Source organism: Talaromyces rugulosus, chromosome I (assembly GCF_013368755.1).
Source record: "Talaromyces rugulosus chromosome I, complete sequence".
NCBI classification, from domain to species: Eukaryota; Fungi; Ascomycota; class Eurotiomycetes; order Eurotiales; family Trichocomaceae; genus Talaromyces; species Talaromyces rugulosus.
Genome location: NC_049561.1, coordinates 5096406 through 5114672, shown reverse-complemented (window position 1 = coordinate 5114672; position 18267 = coordinate 5096406). Strand labels below are relative to the sequence as shown.

General features: G+C 47.2%; 7 protein-coding genes across 7 annotated transcripts; 4 read left to right on the top strand and 3 right to left on the bottom strand.

The window, feature by feature from the left end:
• Positions 1–1929: 1929 nt before the first annotated feature.
• On the bottom strand, positions 1930–3775 carry TRUGW13939_01746 (uncharacterized protein; the record flags this gene model as incomplete). Its single annotated transcript, XM_035484944.1, has 6 exons — positions 1930–2354; positions 2427–3026; positions 3076–3144; positions 3199–3292; positions 3350–3466; positions 3536–3775. The coding sequence occupies 6 exons, from the start codon at positions 3773–3775 to the stop codon at positions 1930–1932; spliced, it is 1545 nt and encodes a 514-aa protein (XP_035340837.1).
• Positions 3776–5969: 2194 nt separating this feature from the next.
• On the top strand, positions 5970–7461 carry TRUGW13939_01745 (uncharacterized protein; the record flags this gene model as incomplete). Its single annotated transcript, XM_035484943.1, has 2 exons — positions 5970–6648; positions 6758–7461. 2 exons carry the CDS (start codon positions 5970–5972, stop codon positions 7459–7461), a joined length of 1383 nt encoding a protein of 460 aa, XP_035340836.1.
• A 257-nt stretch (positions 7462–7718) lies between these two features.
• Positions 7719–9095, bottom strand: TRUGW13939_01744 (uncharacterized protein; the record flags this gene model as incomplete). Its single annotated transcript, XM_035484942.1, has 1 exon — positions 7719–9095. The coding sequence occupies one exon, from the start codon at positions 9093–9095 to the stop codon at positions 7719–7721; it is 1377 nt and encodes a 458-aa protein (XP_035340835.1).
• Positions 9096–9630: 535 nt separating this feature from the next.
• Positions 9631–11001, top strand: TRUGW13939_01743 (uncharacterized protein; the record flags this gene model as incomplete). Its single annotated transcript, XM_035484941.1, has 5 exons — positions 9631–9870; positions 9933–10080; positions 10178–10546; positions 10602–10881; positions 10935–11001. The coding sequence occupies 5 exons, from the start codon at positions 9631–9633 to the stop codon at positions 10999–11001; spliced, it is 1104 nt and encodes a 367-aa protein (XP_035340834.1).
• Positions 11002–11420: 419 nt separating this feature from the next.
• TRUGW13939_01742 (uncharacterized protein) lies at positions 11421–15511 on the top strand (the record flags this gene model as incomplete). The annotated part of the gene is made up of 6 exons (XM_035484940.1): positions 11421–11604; positions 11669–12218; positions 12278–12461; positions 12569–13084; positions 13312–14231; positions 14287–15511. 6 exons carry the CDS (start codon positions 11421–11423, stop codon positions 15509–15511), a joined length of 3579 nt encoding a protein of 1192 aa, XP_035340833.1.
• Positions 15512–15796: 285 nt separating this feature from the next.
• On the bottom strand, positions 15797–16286 carry TRUGW13939_01741 (uncharacterized protein; the record flags this gene model as incomplete). Its single annotated transcript, XM_035484939.1, has 3 exons — positions 15797–15868; positions 16037–16092; positions 16160–16286. 3 exons carry the CDS (start codon positions 16284–16286, stop codon positions 15797–15799), a joined length of 255 nt encoding a protein of 84 aa, XP_035340832.1.
• Positions 16287–16768: 482 nt separating this feature from the next.
• Positions 16769–18112, top strand: TRUGW13939_01740 (uncharacterized protein; the record flags this gene model as incomplete). Its single annotated transcript, XM_035484938.1, has 1 exon — positions 16769–18112. The coding sequence occupies one exon, from the start codon at positions 16769–16771 to the stop codon at positions 18110–18112; it is 1344 nt and encodes a 447-aa protein (XP_035340831.1).
• Between the last annotated feature and the right edge of the window lie 155 nt (positions 18113–18267).

The following is an 18267-nucleotide window of genomic DNA, read 5'->3' as shown; positions in this document are numbered from 1 at the left end:
TCAATTCTGACTACCTGGAAGTAGGAAAGCAATGTCATTATTCAAAGAGCGATGTTCTACGATTCTTTGCAAAGCGTTCTGCGAGCTGTTATGTTTTACGTTTTCAACAATATTTTGCTCGTCCCCGGCGTCGAATGATTTTCCTACACACCAGATGTCACATCGGCCCCTAATATACGCACAGCCCCCAATTTATGCATAGCCTCCTCCTATGTAAACACAGCCTTTCTTCTAACTTTATAAATTTTCTAGGTTGTAAGAAGTAGTATTTCTTTCTTCTTCTTTTGTTACACAAATACCATCATTCTCACTATGTCGGTCCCCCTTGGGTTTGAGAATATTCTCTTCATATTGAGGAGTTTTCGTTCCGGATTTCGATTCCTATTGTCCCTGTTTAGACGAGATGGACAAAGTAAGCCGGAGCAAAACTAAGAGTTTGACCAGGCTTTTTTGACTGATTGTTGGATGGCCTGCCCTTATCATAACCATGTAAGTTCTTCCCTGGGAGTCAAAGGTTTCCGAATAGAATCCCCAGGAGAGCTTTCAGACTTACTATTCAACAATCTAATTATATTGTAGGCTTGGAGCCAGTCTTTAATGAGATTGCACAGAGATCCGAACCGAAAATGAGACCGGCTACCCATGCACCAGCAACCAAAACCGATTCGGAGGGTACAAGCGCAGACAACTGTCTCTAGAAAAGGAGAAATGGTCAAGGCGGCAGTCCAGTTAGGGAGATTCAGAATTATTATAGCCCTCTGAAATCTTTCATATGTTAGAAGCATCTGCTCAAAAGTCGGTGGTTAATTCCAACCTGTAAATAAACCTACGCATCTCGCCATCTACTCGTCGTTCCTTTTTCTTTCACCTGTAGATTGCAACGCTCCCACTTAGGTAGCCCCAGCAATAGTATATAAAGCTTTAAGTGTGCTAGTTGACAACGTTGCTTGGCCCTATTTCTATATTCACCTTTATTATTTGATTCCTTCATCGCATTATTTATACCTGAAAGAAAAGCCGTGAATAAACGCCTAACCCAGGCAGTGCTTCGCAGCATCACGGATCCCCTTCCTTAGCTTGATTAGATATACTTGCAAAGCTAGCGCATATAGAGACTCTCTTTTCAGCAATACTTTGTTGTCGACATTTCTGCAGCACCAGTGGAGACGCAGTCTCGTCTGTGCTGGTCTCCATTCCCACCATCACCTGGTGCCGGCTATTTTATGCGGCCCAATGCATTGAAAACGGTGGCAGAAGGAGCTTTTCTTCATTCACAGGATACAGAATATCATTTATTCCCCATAAGGAGTGACATATCGGGAAGCTTCTGGGTAGCGCCAATAGAGATTACTTGGTACTATGGAGATGAGTAAACCCAACCAGGAATCACATACGGGGAGAAAAATAAATATTGTGCAACCTCAACATTATCAAAGAGATTAAGCACGTTAACTGCTAGACTCGAATTTGGTAAGAAGACAGTGAAAACGTCGTTTAATGCTTGACAATGCCATACTTTCTTTTAATATTATAGATTTTGTAATTTATTGCGTGGTGGGTAAGTTGTGTTGAAAATAATATTATCAATACTCTAGGTCCATTGAATAAAATATGATTGAGATTTCTATAGGGATACGTTATTGTAACACACTGTAGGATCTTTAATTTAAGGTTGAATAAAATAAGCCTGTTAGTATATATGAATAGTGTTAATTTAATGTATTAAGGGCCTAGACTTTTAAAGTAGCTATTATGAATTATATCAATTGATCATGAGAGAGGCAGTACGAATATACCAGCTTACATTCACCGGGTAGACCTATGTCAACAGACATCAATATTTCTTCGTACCATTTTTGGATCTAGGTGTTGATCCTCATTTTTTATTGACCCAGGCCAGGACGATGAAAGTGAACTCGCATAATCCGTCTACTCCAGGTGAATCTCCTCCCTACGCCGTCGAACCAAGAGCTTAGCATCCCCATTCGATTGCATTATCCAGCCCAAGCAGAAAAAATCTGGGTCGGCATCTTCGCGTAATTTGAAGTCGTACTTCATCAAGATGTGAGTGAGGGCAATCTTCAACTCGTTGGCAGCAAAAAAGCGGCCCGGGCAGGCGTGGTTTCCATGACCGAATGCCAAATGTTGAGGGCTCGTTGATACAAAGTGTGCCTCTCTCTCTTTCGTCGGATCTTCTGCCATCCTGACAAAGCGATAGCCGTCGAACTCGTTAGGGTTTTCGAAGACGGATGAGTCCCAACTCCAGTGAGACGAAACCCCAATTGAACTGCCTTTCGGGATGAAGAGACCGTCTTGCAGCGTGATATCTTTAGTCACATGGCGCCGCATCGATACTGTGTGATCATTAGTCGGACTTCAAAGTCGTCCAAGACAGGGTGAGTCCCTTTTTTGGAGTTAAAACATACACAGGGCGGGGGGCTTCAACCGCTGACTCTCCTTGATAACACTATCCATAAGTTTCATCTTGTATAGCGCACTCCTTTTCCATCCTTCTCCTCCCACAACAGCAGCAATCTCGTCACGCAACGGTTGAATCATGTCGGGATGCTGACACAAGTTGTAAATTACCTGGGTGAGCAAGTCGGTGGTAGTATGGATCGCAGCCAGAGACAGACCCAATTGGCCTATGGCAAAATCAACCTCTTTGCCCTTGGACAAATCATGCATCCACTGAAGCGCATCCGTATACTTTTTGCCCGATTCATTCCCAGGGTGAACCCAGCCAGCAGCGGCTCGCTGGTCGATCACGGGCTGAATGATACGACGAGCTTCAGATACCTGGGAACGAAGTTTGCATGTCTGGGGAAGAAACCAATGAACAAATCGATGAAGAAATTGCGGGTACCGCTTTACTGCTGCAACAGCCATGAAAGCGTTGACGGTGTAATCGATGGTGATCCGTTGCCATTTTGGATTTCGGCAGATTTCTTGTCCGAGAAACACTCGAGACGAGAGGCGGGCAACTATTTCGAGGAGGGTTGTCTTTCCTTCTAATTCATGCCAATCTATGTCTGATATTAGCGCTTCACTTCTTTATTTGTGCAGTCTACGAACCAGTCTCTTCACTCCACTGTTCCTGGAGAACAGCGGTCATCTCCTCTGATATGTCCTCCGTAACGAGTCCTAAGACGCCACTGTCAGCATATTAATTTATAAGATCTGCTGGTAGTATCATACCCAAAGATTGTGTTAGCCTTTGACGCACTACATCAGCCGCGTTAGAATTATTTTTTTTGAAAACTTCGAAGCCAGGAAGGTGTCCAAGAAAGTCCTACTTGGACGTCAATTATGCAAATCCGTTATGAAGCCAGAAACTAGTATTGCCTACGCGGTGAGTGGTTTCTGTAAAGTCAAGGCGGGGATCACTGCGAATCTCGTTGGCGTACTCGGGAGAAAGAACCAGTTGACGGTTCAAGTCAGTATCTACTAGGTAGCCTCTGGGAGACTAGATATTATCACACGGTCAGTTATTGGTCGATTAATGATCTTGCATGCGTCGGAAATTCATATATACCTTGGCGAAACCATCAAAAAGCAAACTTCGGCTATTCTGTTGAAAGGCTTCTTTCGATTTAGACGCGTTGAAAAAGCCTGCCTTGTTAAGGACAGGCCATTGAGACAAAAATCGATACTGCTGGTATGTCCATTGTGCAAATATCGACAGGAAGACGATGGCCCCTAGACTGACAACCAGATCAATCACTGGCACGATTCCTAGCCTAGGAAGATCGACCACGAAAGGTGAACTCGACATAGTGACCTATATAGCGAGTGAGGATAGTAGAGGACAAGGAGTACTTTGTACCGCAAGAATTTGAAGCGAAGATAGTTATGGGCAAGGTAAGGATTTATGAATAATGTGCCAGGTGAACCCACCCTTCAAGCTAACCTTTGTCACAGTTGGACCGTACTTTGAAATGCATATACTCCACGCCGGGCATACGGCGTATACGGTATATACTAGGTGCTGATTGGCTAGCTATGGCTGCAAGGCTGTCTCGCTTACGAGTTCCGCTAAGCTAGTCACCAAACCCGGTCTAGGGCTGTCAATCAATACTTTAGCACTGCCGTCTGATTACTGTTTTGAAGGGGATGCATCCACTTTGCTCAATCCAGCCCAGATTTCCCCGGCAATCGACCATACAGGGTGCGGGAAATAAAAATACAGCATATTCATAATTTCATAATTGCATAATCGTATTCACTATCATTATAGCCCCACGCGGGATCGCAACGCGGCGCGCCAGGAATCCGAAACGTAGTCCTTCTCTATACTGATCCTTACAAAAAGTTACTTGCGCTTTATTTGCGGGTCCCGGCCTTTCCAAATAAGATCGATCCATCCTCAAATATCATCCGATGCCTTGTCTCGATGGTGAATAGAGTCTTTCCTTGGGTTGATTGGTCTGAGACGAGTCTACTCGACTGGCTCATCTGTATCCGGTCTATTACAATCTACTACATCAATTGTTGATGGTGGAGAAATTAAAACTACAAGAAGCCTCCAGCCAGATTGAATAGGTTCAATTCTGGGGGAACAAGCAATTCCTAGTCTGGAACGCGCTGTATAATGAGGTGCATGTCGCGTTGTTATTGGCAATTGGTTCTCACTCTTAGTCTGTGCGGCGACAGCTGTGCGAATCTCATGCAGCATACCTTACAATTCTGGTTACATTGGTTGAATGGCTAACGCAATAATGCGTATGGGAAGTGGTATCAACTAATGACGAATACGGTTCGATCGCGGATGTCGATCAATTGTTCACAGCTTCATTCCGCTAGAAAGGATCCCGCGGCTCCCGAAATTATTCCCGACATGACACTAAACTCACCCTTTGTGATTCTGTACAGGGTTTTATTTCTCATAGCTAATGGCTCTTACCGTAAAAATAGTATCATGGAAGTGAAGGAATCTTGTGGGAATAAACTTCCGCCGGGCGAGGTAGCGCTTTGTAAGTGATGTAGTAGGATTGCGTTCTAGATGTCGTCCTTTCTTCCTTAAATCCTCACCGTTACTGCGTATTGCACTAGTCTTTCTTTGTTCGGCTTTGACACATGGAGCTTCTATGGACTATTTTTAAAGATTAAAGCGGGGTTTGTATCAATTAGAGCTGGACTTCGTAGCTCTAGGCCAGCGCCTTGTCTTGGGTTCTTTTGATATGAGGCAACTTGCAACTCTCTTTCGATCCATGGAGGTTTTCTGCAGGCCGACCACTTTCAATTGTCTGTAGTCGACTGTGTTAGCTTAATTGAATATTAATTTGATTCCTAAATAGGTAAAGCAAGAGTTTATTTCATGTAAACACAGGCATGGCGCGGATTCCGATCTCGCCGATTCCCGAGACGCGTCAACCCTGACTATTGTTATTGCATGTAGCAGATTAATCTCCACAAAGTATGCCCATTTTATATTATACAAGTGTGAGAATTTTTCGCTGAGCTTTATCACCTACGCCGTAACTTGGAAATTGTGGATCGAGCTAAACACACTGGAGGCTAGATTACCTTTTTAGGAAATCCAGTTGCTGATGAGTCTTAATAAACTGATACTACCGATGGAGGACTATTTATCAAGCTACCCAATGGCATATGTACATATGTAGGTCAATTGTTGCGTGCAGTATTATATTAATTTCTATGTATCGGCGACTAAATAAATCGTTAGCATGCTATTATTTCAAAGGAAAATTAGACATTGGTAATTGCTACATATGCGAAGTGTATGCATGCTAAAGCCTCTTCGGAGCAGGTCCGCTTTCCGCACTTAGTGGTACATATAGAATGATTGCGCTTACTAATTATAGGTTTTTATAGGACAATCCTCAATAATAAACCTCAAACATTTGAACACTAATCACCACTGGTACTTTACGCGGCGGAAGACATCGCTTACTGTCCGAGACCGCACTTCAGCACAATATTAATATACAATGCAGTCTCCTATAAAAATGTTGGAATCGTCTCGATCAACTTCAATATTGCTTCGCGGCGGCGTGATTCTCCAGCACGATTCTGGTGGTTCTGTCACAGGGCTCAAGGCTGATCTTCTTATATCGGGGGACCGTATTACACAAATCCATCCAAAGATCTCACCCCCAGGTGATGAAACCACAATCATCAACTGCCATGATAAACTAATTAGCCCGGGATTTATCGACACACATCGACATATGTGGCAGACCCAGCTAAAAGGGAGACATGGAAATCACAACCTCGCCGAATACATTCCAACTGGACATCTCACGGGCGGCTTATATTCGCCAGAAGACGTCTTTTTTGGTGAATTGGGGGCTGCAGCCGAAAGCATTGATGCAGGTACAACAACGGTTGTGGACTATTCCCATGTTGCTCTCTCACCATCTCATGTCCATCGTGCTATCGATGGTCTTGTGGCTTCAGGGCTTCGAGCTTTCTTTTGTCTTGTTCCAACTATTCAGGCAGAGAGTTGGAAACCAGTTGTCAAGCTAAAAGACACTCTGATTCCAGACTGGTTTCTACCGTTGTTGGGAAATTTAGCAGAACAGATGCCCATGGCAGATGGACGAATCAAACTAGGACTAGGGTTTGATGGGTTTCATCTACCTAGAGAAGAAGTCGTTAGCTTATACCAACAGGCGAAGAAACAGGGTATCAAGCTATTTACATCCCATCATTTCCGAGGGCCAATAGGCACGTATTTTCCTTACATACAATCTCTGCACTCCTATATGTATACATATATAACTAACTTTCCAAGTCTTTGACGCAATAAACCCACTTGCTGATTATGATTTGCTTGGACCTAATGTCATTATATCTCATGCAACCGGAATGACAGACTACGACACCGCTCGCATACGTGCTGCTGGAGCCTTTATCTCGTCAACGCCATCGACCGAGCTTCAAATGGGCCTTGGAGAGCCAGTGTGTTTGAAGGAAGACTTTTACGGCATTTCGTCATTAGGTGTCGACTGTCACTCAGCGGTATCAGCATCTTTAGTCAACGAAGCCCGCCTTATACTTCAACATTCACGGGCTATGCGTGTTCAAGAAAAGGACATTGACCCCGTGATGCAGAATAGCAAGGAATTCTTGCCAATCATGGATCTTGTGATGGATGTTTTCAATCTGATTACAATAAGCGGTGCTCAAGCAATTGGCATGGGCGACCAACTAGGGCAAGTTCAGGAGGGAATGCTGGCCGATTTAGTCGTCTGGGATGCTACAAGTCCCGGAATGCTTGCGGCTGCTCAACACGATCCAGTCGCGGCAATAATCCTACACAGCTCGATCAGAGATGTCGAAACGGTTATAGTAAATGGGGTGCTACGAAAGCATGAAGGAAAGTTGATGCCCTTTCACGTCAATCGAGAAGAACAAAAGGACTGGAAGACTGTTTCTAAGGATATTTTGGCTTCAAGAGAAAAGCTGGAACGTTTGATTCAGAATACGTGTGGTTAGCGTGGCAACAGATGAAAATTCGTTCGACGCTAGTTTTGTGAAGACTTTAGGGTGAATGTCTGGTTACGTAGCGCTAGCTATAATGCTTCAAAATACAGGGTAACTAGGATCATTGATTGAGTGTCATTATGTGGCCTATAACACAGAAGTAAAGACGTAATGTATGAAATTGAGCTGAAATGGGCAGTAGCTGCCAAATGTATATGATAGGAGATTAAAATGCCATATTCCACACCCAAAAAATGTTAAGGATGGATCTACCACAACAGGAATCGTTTGTAGATGAAATATCCAGTATAAATCATGGCCGCAGTAAAAGGATACGTCAGATTATACAATAACAAGCTCGATCCCTGGCTCTTAAATTTCAGATTCCGCAAAATAACCCTCTCGATGTTATTTCCGGGACTCCCTGGCGTGAAATACCAATCTACCATCTGTTCAAACGTATGACTCTGGGTGATAGTGGCGCGTTGATTCATGTTTTTCTCGAAGGCGATCACATTGTTGTCTAGCGTTTTTTCCACTGATGAACCATTTTTCTCTGCGAGTGTCTCTTTGATGGCATCACACAAGTGTATAGCATCTTCAAAAGCGAGATTCACTCCCTCCCCAGCGAACGGTGTCATCAGGTGAGCGGCGTCTCCGAGTAAGGTAATGCCCTGCTGGTGTGGCCATGTAAAGCCAACAGGTAGCATATAAAGCGATCGCGCAACTACATTGTTTTCATCTGCATGGCGAACCGCCTCGAGTAATCGCGGGTGCCAGTCTTTATACTTCTTTTCAATCATAAATTGCTTAATAGCGGCCCCATCGTTGATGTCATACTCTACCGTCTCCTGCCAATTTTCCGGACATGCCATCCATAAAGACACGGTCATATTTCCATTCGAAAGTTGCTGACCTATCAACGCCCGGCCCGAGTGAGGCTTGTCACCTCCGTCAAAAGTGAAGTAGGTGCCTCTGTTGACAAGCTGATACATGTCTGGCGCTGTTTCCTTGACATTTGGAATGACTAAACAATAGCCTCCGACTCCAGAGTGGAACGGCTTTTCGTCCGATAAAACAGAAGAGCGGACCTTGCTCCAGGCCCCGTCAGCACCAACAATCAAGTCGTATCCAGATGCAGTCGTGCCGTCCATAAACTCCAATTCCCATTGATCTGCACCATGGATATTTTCATTGCCCGATGCTGGCTTCTTTCTCACGCCCACCAACTTCTTGTTCCACTGCACAATGTCCTCCGGAAGAGACTCTGTGAGTATCTTCCTCAAATCCGAGCGATCAATCTCGGGCCTTCCGGTATTACCGGACAGCTTAAGATACGCTCGAAGGCTTTTGTCTGTCCACGACATGGCTTCGCCGTCATATCGCGCATGAGCTAGGAATTCTTCATTTAGGCCGGCTTTCCGGAGGGCCAAGATCCCAGTGTGGTCATGGAGGTCAAGCGAGCCACCCTGCGACCGGAAGTCAACGGAGTGCTCGGATTCGAAAATAGTGATGTCTATAGAGCGAGCGCTTTTCTCCACGGTCTTGTCTTTGCGGAGCTGCTCGGGTTGGATCTGGTAGAGAAGCAACCGGGCCAGTATGCACCCTGCAGGCCCGGCGCCGACAATGGCGATTTTTAAAGCCATGATTCAAACGGAAGTGCGTATAAGAAGATTAGGAATGTGAATATTTTTGTGTAGCGACTTGTAGAAAAAAAAAAGCAAAAAAAAGGGCGTAGGTCAAAACTTAAGTAGTAGTAACGCTTGTATGTTCGAACGAACTTGGGTGCCTAATGTTGGTAAACCTCTATTTAGGTAATAATTTAAAAAGAAGCTACCGATAATTAGTTGAACAAATTATAGGTTAATAATGTCTCGTTTTTCTACGGGAACCAACAGACTGTCGCAATGTTTCCCAGAATAGGCTAGTGCCGGAGGATCACTTAACATGTGGGACGTCATCTCCCGGTGGCTCGGCGTTAAGCCCCTCAACCTAAGCCCTCGATCAGTGATAATACTAGCTGGTAACCGGTCTCTGACTGAAAGACTAGATAAGCTAAATCGCTGAGTTGGCGACTTATTGATCCACTAATAAGTAGTGAAATACTCATCTCGCGGGAGTCGGTATATTCACTCTGACATCACGCATTGTGTGTATGGAAGGCCAGTCTCAGCGGGCAATATGGAGGACTATCCCAATCTTGTCGAGATAGATTCTCTCGAAATACAAGTCATCATCGATAATGAACTTGATCCCATGTCCCCGGTACAACCTGATACAGTCCAAGTCACGGGCGGGTCAATGGGCCATATTGCACTGATGACCTCGCCGAGTCTGCAACCCGATGAGCGCGGAGGAGCAATCAAAGAGTTGCGCATGGAGGATATATGCTGCTCAGCACATGGCTTGTCTATTATGGCTGTACGTGTTGGACTCCTCTGATACACTGTACCATCTCACCGCATGTTGACATGAGTTCGTAGACCGCCACCAGGGGCGATGTCAAACATACGGTGCTGTTTGACGTTGGCCCCGAAGAAGAAGCGTGGCGGAGAAATGTCAATCGTCTCAAGACCGATATATCCCAGATAGAGCTCATTCAATTGTCACATTGGCACCGCGACCATTCCGGTAAGAGGCGCGTCTTGAAAGAAGGGGAAAAGCCTGAGCGGAAGAAAACGCTTTTCCTTGTATAGTCTTTTCTGATGTGTGTCTGCGATGAGTATAGGAGGCATGCTCGAAGCGATCCGTATGATCAATAAAGCCAAGCAAGACTGCGGCCATACCGGCGACAAAGTGATAGTCGATGTGCATCCCTCGAGGCCCGACTATCGCGGCTTCCAGTTTGGCGAGAAACTAATTTCACTCGAAGCCGATCCAACCATTGACGAAATTCAAGACAATGGCGCCCAAGCCAGTCAAAATCACGAAACACACACCGTGCTTGATGACATGTTCCTCATCTCCGGCGAGATTCCGCGGCAGACCAGCTATGAAACAGGCTTGAAGTTTGGAATGCGGTTTGACAAGTCTGAGGGGGAGTGGTTTTCGGACGAAAAGGTTGCCGACGAACGGTTCTTGATGTGCAACCTGAAAGGTTGGTATCTTCCTTAGCAACCCTTGCATTCTAGCGATTCTCATATTCCATCCAGGAAAAGGATTAGTGATGTTTACGGGCTGCAGCCACGCCGGAGTTGTCAACGCATCTCGCCATGCAAGTAATCTGCTCGGCGGCAAAGTGCCAATGCATGCCATTGTAGGAGGATACCACTTGTCCCTCAGCGACCACAAGACGGTCGAAGACACAGTGTCGGACTTGAAACGACTGGATCCTGCCATCCTGATGCCGGGACACTGCACTGGCTGGCGCGCCAAGTTTAGCATTGAAAAAGCGATGCCCGGCAGTCTTGTTCCGTGTACCGTGGGCACGAGGTATGCTTTTTGAATGGCAGATTCCTGGTACTGACGGCAAGGGACTTTTATAGACACAAGATGCGCAACAAGAACGGCGTCCAGAATGGAGTCAAGAAGAACAAGCCCAAGTCTCTCTAATTATAAGCTTATCGTATAAAACCCGATTGGCACTGTGTACTTCCTAATTGGCACTATGGAGGTGGGAGTCTAAGCTCTTCTCTCGCATCCCATAGGCCTGCCTGGCCCACTTGCCCCGTCCCCCAAGAAAAAGCAAATTGCGGGGTGCAGGCAGTGGAGCAGCGCTGTCCCTGCTTTTTCTCCGCTGATCGCTCCGTGCTATTGGGCCCGCTATTAGATCGAGGTGTAAGTGACTCCTAGCGAGCAAATAAGAGCGCGCTCTATTCGGGTCTAGGCCTCCACTGCAAAAGCAACAGGGGTCTAGAGCTGCTTATCTGCTACCCCTGCCCCTCTCTCTTTCTCTTCTCACAACCTGAGGCAGGAGTCTAGTATTGTCTTGCTGCACCTTTTCAACATTTTGAACATTCACCGTCGCAACAATGTTGCACGATTTGAGTCTCAGCGACTATCTCTTGCTTCCCATCTACATTGTGCTGGCGCTGGTCGTCGCAGTTGCCGCTGTGTTAAATGTCAGGCTGGTATGGTACAATTTCCGCGTGAGTAGACGACATGGCGGGTTCCACGCTCCGACACTACCATCAGGCCCTATCCTGCCCATTAAAGGTATGGCAATGCCCATGGTCCCATTGGGTAGTGGGCAGAAAGCTGACGGAGACTGATTGCTTAGATCTGAAGTTTCTTCTGTCCGCTGGCGATGCCCACAGAAACAACCGACTTGTCCAATTCTTCATTGGCCTGTTTAAACAGTATGGCAGCCCTACGTGTCCCAATTGCATCGAGTGCAACTTCACCGGTGGACCTCGCTATCTTCTGACGCAGGAGCCCGACCATATCAAGGCTGTGCTGACCGGCAATTTCGCCGACTTTGGCAAGGGCAAGGTCTTTCACGATCTATGGAGCCCATTTCTTGGAGATAGCATCTTCACCACTGACGGCAAATCGTGGAGTAATAGCCGGCAATTAATCCGGCCCATGTTTATTAAAGATCGCATCTCGGACCTGGATATCTTTGAGCGCCGAACACAGGTGATGATGGGTTTATTTGCTCAGCCGGGACAGACATTCGATATCATGGATCTATTCTATCGTATGACTTTGGATGTGACTACTGAATTCCTACTTGGGCACGGCATCCAGTCTCTCGAAAATCCAAAGGCGGAGTTTGTCAAGGCGTTCACGGATGTGCAACGCACACAGATGACCCTGACTGTTTTACAGTAAGACTACCCTAGGAGAAACTCAATACAGACCGAGGCTAACTCTGATAACCTACTAGACCAATCCACCATTTGATCCCCAAAGGTGAATATCATCGCGGGATCAAGACTATCAACAACTTTGTCGTTCCATTTGTTCAAGAGGCGTTGAATCTCTCGCCCGAAGAGCTTGAAAAGCGGTCTCGCTCTGAAAAGGCATTCACGTTCCTGCACTCTTTGGCCAACTTTACTCGCGACCCCAAGGTAATCCGTGATCAAGTAGTTGCAGTCCTCCTGGCGGGCCGAGATACTACTGCAGCCACCTTGTCATGGTTCATGTATGAAATTTCACGCTATCCGAAATCGTGAAGAAGCTGCGAGAAGAAATTCTGGCAACCGTTGGCCCAACTCGGGCGCCTACCTACGATGACCTCAAGAACATGACCTACCTCAAACATGCAATCAACGAGACTTTGCGCCTTTATCCCGCCGTGCCATTCAACATCCGTTTTGCCCTTTCCGATACAACGCTACCCTCTGGTGGCGGGCCCAACGGCGACTTGCCTCTCCCAATTCTCAAGGGTGATGGTGTCATCTATTCGACGCTTACCATGCAGCGCCGTGCAGATTTGTACCCGCCTGCGTCTGAGAAGTTTGCAGACCCGGCAATATACTCACCTGAGAGGTGGGAGTCGTGGCAGCCCAAGGCGTGGCAATACATCCCCTTTAACGGCGGACCACGTATCTGCATTGGACAGAACTTTGCGCTCGCTGAGATTGGGTACACTATTGTGAGGATCATGCAGCGCTATGACCGGGTTGAGTATGTCGGTCAATGGGAGGACCAATTCCACAAGGCCGAGATTGTCGGGACGCCTGGAATGGGGGTAAATGTCAAGCTGTGGCCCGCGGAGGCGTGATCTGTGCATATATTGGCAATATCCCAGGTGTTCTGAATTGGTGTCTGACATGAATATCAATGTAAATTTCCAGAGTGAAATCTCTCTATCGATACTGTGCAGTGTAGTTAAAGTGTAAACATGCTGCAGGTCATCGGTCCCTGTGATTGGCGGCATGCCGCGGACCTTCCGCGGGCTCCACAATGACGGAATAGGCAGAACGTCGCATTTCTTCTTTTTCCACCCCATCGTCGTCTCTGCTACATGGCCTCGCCGCGAGTCCAGTTATATATCCAGGCCACCAGGCCAGCTCGCTGTTCTTGATATCTTTCTTCTCCTTGAAGCCTACATCCGCCATGACGCCTCTCACGTCCCCGGCCGCCGCCCGATCCCTATGGCGAATGTCAACCTCTCGCGTGCCTTGTCGCAAGCCCGCTACGACCACAACACAGCTCGCTTTTCGCAGATTCGTCCATCCAAACGAGTTCGGCGCCTTCGTGCCTCCATCTCCGAGTTCCCTCGGCAAAGCAACCCCCGCAAAGACCTATACGCGAACCCGGAAATGGCTGCGTCGGCTGTTCTACGTCTCGCTCACAACCGGGGCTATCTACCTGGTCGATAAGCAATTCTACGCCTCGGCGCTGATTCGCACAACTCGCACGTTTAGTCTCGGACTGTTGGTTGCGCTGGATTACAAAATCAACTTCCGCCCGGATCCGCCTATGGCCTCGTCGATTGCTGACGTTCATCAGCGGAACGCAGAACGCTTGTCGAATCTTTTGCGCCATAATGGTGGCTTGTACCTCAAGATCGGTCAGGCGATTGCTATGCAATCTGCCATCTTGCCACCCGAGTTTCAGAAGATGTTTTCTCGCATGTTTGACGATGCGCCACAGAACGATTGGAAGGATGTCGAAAAGGTGATAAAAGAGGACTTTGGCAAGTCCGTTGAGGATGTCTTTGGCGTCTCTTTTACCGGAGATCCTACCAAGGGTGTCATGGAGCGAAAGGCTAGAGCCAGTGCCAGTGTGGCACAAGTACATTGGGCACGATTAGCTGATGGCCGAGAGGTGGCGATCAAGATCCAGAAGAGGGAGATTGCGGCACAGGTCGAATGGGATCTGTGGGCATTCAAGTAAGTATACACGACGTAGCCCAAGTGATTATCTTCTGTTCTGACAAAATGTTAGGGTCGTCTCCTGGATTTATAGCCGGTGGTTCGATATTCCCTTCTACAATTTGGTGCCGTTTGTGAGCGAGCGCCTGTTCCTAGAGACGGATTTTGAAAACGAAGCGATAAACGGTGAGAAGATGGCAGAGTTTGTATCAAATGAGCCACGACTCCGTGACCGAGTATATATTCCAAAAGTATACCACGAACTTAGCTCCAAGCGCGTGATGACGGCGGAATGGATTGAAGGTGTTCGCCTATGGGACAAAAACGCCATCACTCGGTCATGGCGAGGCGGTTGGCACGAGGGGAGCCCTGGGTCCCATGGCACCCCGCTGGATCCTCCTGACCGAAAATCCTTCAGCCGAGAAGAAATGGCCCGGAGAAGTGTCGCAACGATGTCTATCAAGCCCGACCGGACTTACTGGAAGGGATGGAAAGAACGTGGTGGACTCGGTCTATCGTTGAAAGATGTTATGACTACAATGGTGGACCTCTTTTCCGCTCAGATGTTCCTGTGGGGATGGGTTCATTGTGATCCTCACCCCGGAAACATTTTCGTTCGACGACAGCCGAATGGCAAACCGGAGATTGTCCTCATTGACCATGGCCTTTACATTCAGATGGATCCGGCATTCCGACACCAGTATGCTACTTTCTGGAAGGCTCTCTTGACATTAGACAACAAGACCCTAAAGGAAGTTGTCTCCCACTGGGGCGTCGCCAACCCGGACATTTTTGCATCTGCCACACTGATGCGCCCTTATCGAGGCGGAGATATGTCAACCCAAAAGGGTATCCAGAAGCTCACGCGCGAAGAGCGACAAGCCCGTCACTACGAGATGCAGCAAGCCGTCCGCAAAGCTATGCGCGAGATCCTGGGCGACGAGACCAAGTGGCCGCGTGAACTTATTTTCATCGGCCGCAACCTGCGCATCGTACAGGGGAATAACCAGTTCCTCGGCTCACCTGTCAACAGAGTCAAAATCACTGGAATGTGGGCGTCCCGCGCCCTGGCCGAAGCACCTGATATGCCGGTATCTCAGCGAATCCGCAACTACGGCCGTCACGTTGTATTCCGATTAGTCCTAATCTCGTCAGATTTTATCTTTTACTTCAGCAAGATCCGGCAGTGGTTTGGATTGGGTGGAGGCATGGAAGACGATATTGAGAAACAGATGAGAGTGGTAGCCAAGGATATGGGCGTGGAGTTGGATCAGAACCAGAACTTGTTCGAGGGCTAATTCGATGACAACGCTTTGGCCATGAAAAATATTTGTACATATAGCATTTAATACTGCACGGCAGTGTCTCTACTCATAGAAGCAAATAGATCATCTCTTATCACTTATTCTAACCAGCCCACTCGTAGTTCTTTTTGGATCTAATAAGCAGTATGTCCTCCGTCGACAAGCTGGTCATCGATACAACAGTTCCTTGAAGCTCAGACGGATGGGCTACTCTGCTCATTGATGTCCCTTCGACCCTCCGACCCACGAATCAACCAGCTCTTTGCCTTCTTTATCAAGTTAGTCGACAATAAGGTCGGTACGAATGTATCCTGGCAAAATACTGTTGACGCGAATGGAATGGAAGCCCATCTAATGCAGTTATGTCAGTATACAGTCCGTGTCGAAGAGGCATAGAAAGGAATCGGTGCCATACTCCGTAGCCAGCGACTTGGCCAACCTTATAACAGCCCCTTTACTGTGGAATTTTTGCTCGACATGCCCAATGCCACAGCTTTCGGGACTGAGACGAAGACATACTGCGTTGTAAGCACCCTGCTTCTGCGGTTTCACGCAAATACTGCCATAAATACTGCCTATCAGGACGATACTTCAATTAATTCTTCTTGATCATATGCTTTCCGATTCCCCGCGCACACATACATGTGCCAACAAGTTTGATATCGAGCATCTTCCGCCACCGCTCGTACGAATAATCCTCTGCGGGCGCATTATCAACGATCCCTGCCGCCATCATGGGTACGTCAATCTGGCCAAAGTCAGAAGCCATGTTCGAAATCGTGCGCTGGACCTGCAATTCCGAGGTCACGTCTCAGGTGTATGATTTCAGAGTACATGTTGAGACGTGCTGAGACATGTAGGTGCTCAGTAACAAATTATCACTCCAAGCGGTGTCCAAAACAGTCCAAATGAAAGAAAATCATGGTTAGTTCAGATGACCCGTCCCGTGCTATGAGCATGTCTTTCCTTGATATACTATGAGTCATACTACATATTGATAGAACTGGTCTTAGTCAATATACCCTCATCCTTTACAGTCACATTGAAAGTGACTCACTGCCTCTACATTCATCTCGCCTGCATGATTTCATGACTCTCAATCTCTTTACACTTGTATCCTTTGCATGCATCTCCAAGTCTATGCTAAGTATCTTTGTGCACCATGAATTCTGAAAAGTGAAGGAGATAAACTCATGAAACAAACCTCAGGGTGGCTCATGATTTTCGGTGATTCCAATGCTGCCCTCCACGATGCATAACAGGCTGCTCCATCTAACCATATTAAGCAGCCGGTTTTTCACTGCATTCGGTGCAATAGTTACTCTTAGCACCTTTATTGAGGTTACAAAAACCCTTCCTCCTGGAGGAGTGCCACCCACAGCCTCAAAACCACAGCCAGAGGCCACGGGTACATCAAAGACAGAGCACACTACTACTCAAGACAGTCCCCAGTCTCACAAATCTGACACTGGGCCTCCTCCTCCTCCTGCTCCACCTTCTACCACGGCTGGGACAGCTATTCAAAGTACTTCTATAGATCCCATTCTATCAACAACGGAGTCTGGTCTCTCAGCGTGGATATCTGTGACAAGTACTATTGTTCCATCTTTGACACTGTCGCCGTCTTCCACTGAGTCACCAACATCTCGTGTTTCCTCGCCGTCGGCCACCGCAACCCCCAATTCCGGTAGCACAATCAACAAGGGTGCAATTATCGGCGGTGCTAGTGCAGCAGGCGCTGTTGTTATTGCTCTCATCGCTGCGGCCTTCTTCTGGTGGCGACGGCGACAGCGTGGCCGAGATGCACCGGCCGCTGGCAGCAGGAATCAAAATCGCAGTAGAAGTAGCGTCTCCGAGCCCACCAACAATTATCGCCATTCAGCTTTGAGAATAAAATCAACATTCCCTATCTTCAAGAATTTCAAGGACAGTGACGAAGCTAGCGTGACTAGCTTCAAGAGTCGCGGAATGAAATCCTTGCTCACGGGCGGTCGCAACAGTCATGCTGTGCCCAAAAGCCGCATACCAATCTCTGCTCCTCTACAACAACATCCTGGCCATGATACTCTAAAAGATATATCCAAGGGGCCTTACGAGACAGCATCTCAACAGCCATCCCTGTCTCATCCTCCTATGCCGCCTATTCCCGCCTATATCAACCAGCGAGCATCGAATGAAATATCTACTATGTCGGTGATAGAAGAGTATTCTGCTGAGGATGCAGGCAACCGCCGCAGCAATGATGATAATAACGATAACAGGTCTCAGTATAACCAAGGATACCCCATGACCAGGCCCTCTCCAACTGGGCGGGTCTCGAGAGGAAGAGGCCCCAACCAATGGTCAGGACTATCGTCCCAGCCGTCACGTCTATTACATCGTTCTCAAATGACAGAATTTCCGAGACATACTGGTGGTTATATGAGTATGCATGGAGCAATGGGAAATGCCAGTTACGTGCCTCCGGCGCGGCCGGCTGTGAGGAGCATGAAAAATAATGGCTATTACGGCTTCAGAGATACGATTGACTCCGGTTCTGATTATACGGATATTCCCTTTGATCCTCGCCATGCGACTCGCTACCCTTACAACTAGTATGTTGTATGTTATGGAGCCAAAGTTACGGCACGAGTTGGTTAGGTGGTTACAAGTATGGTTCCTCCATGGCGAGACTGCTAGACTTTTCTAGTGTGCGATCTTTTTCTTCTTCTTGAATATTAATGTCAATATATTTTATCTTGCTAGTTAAT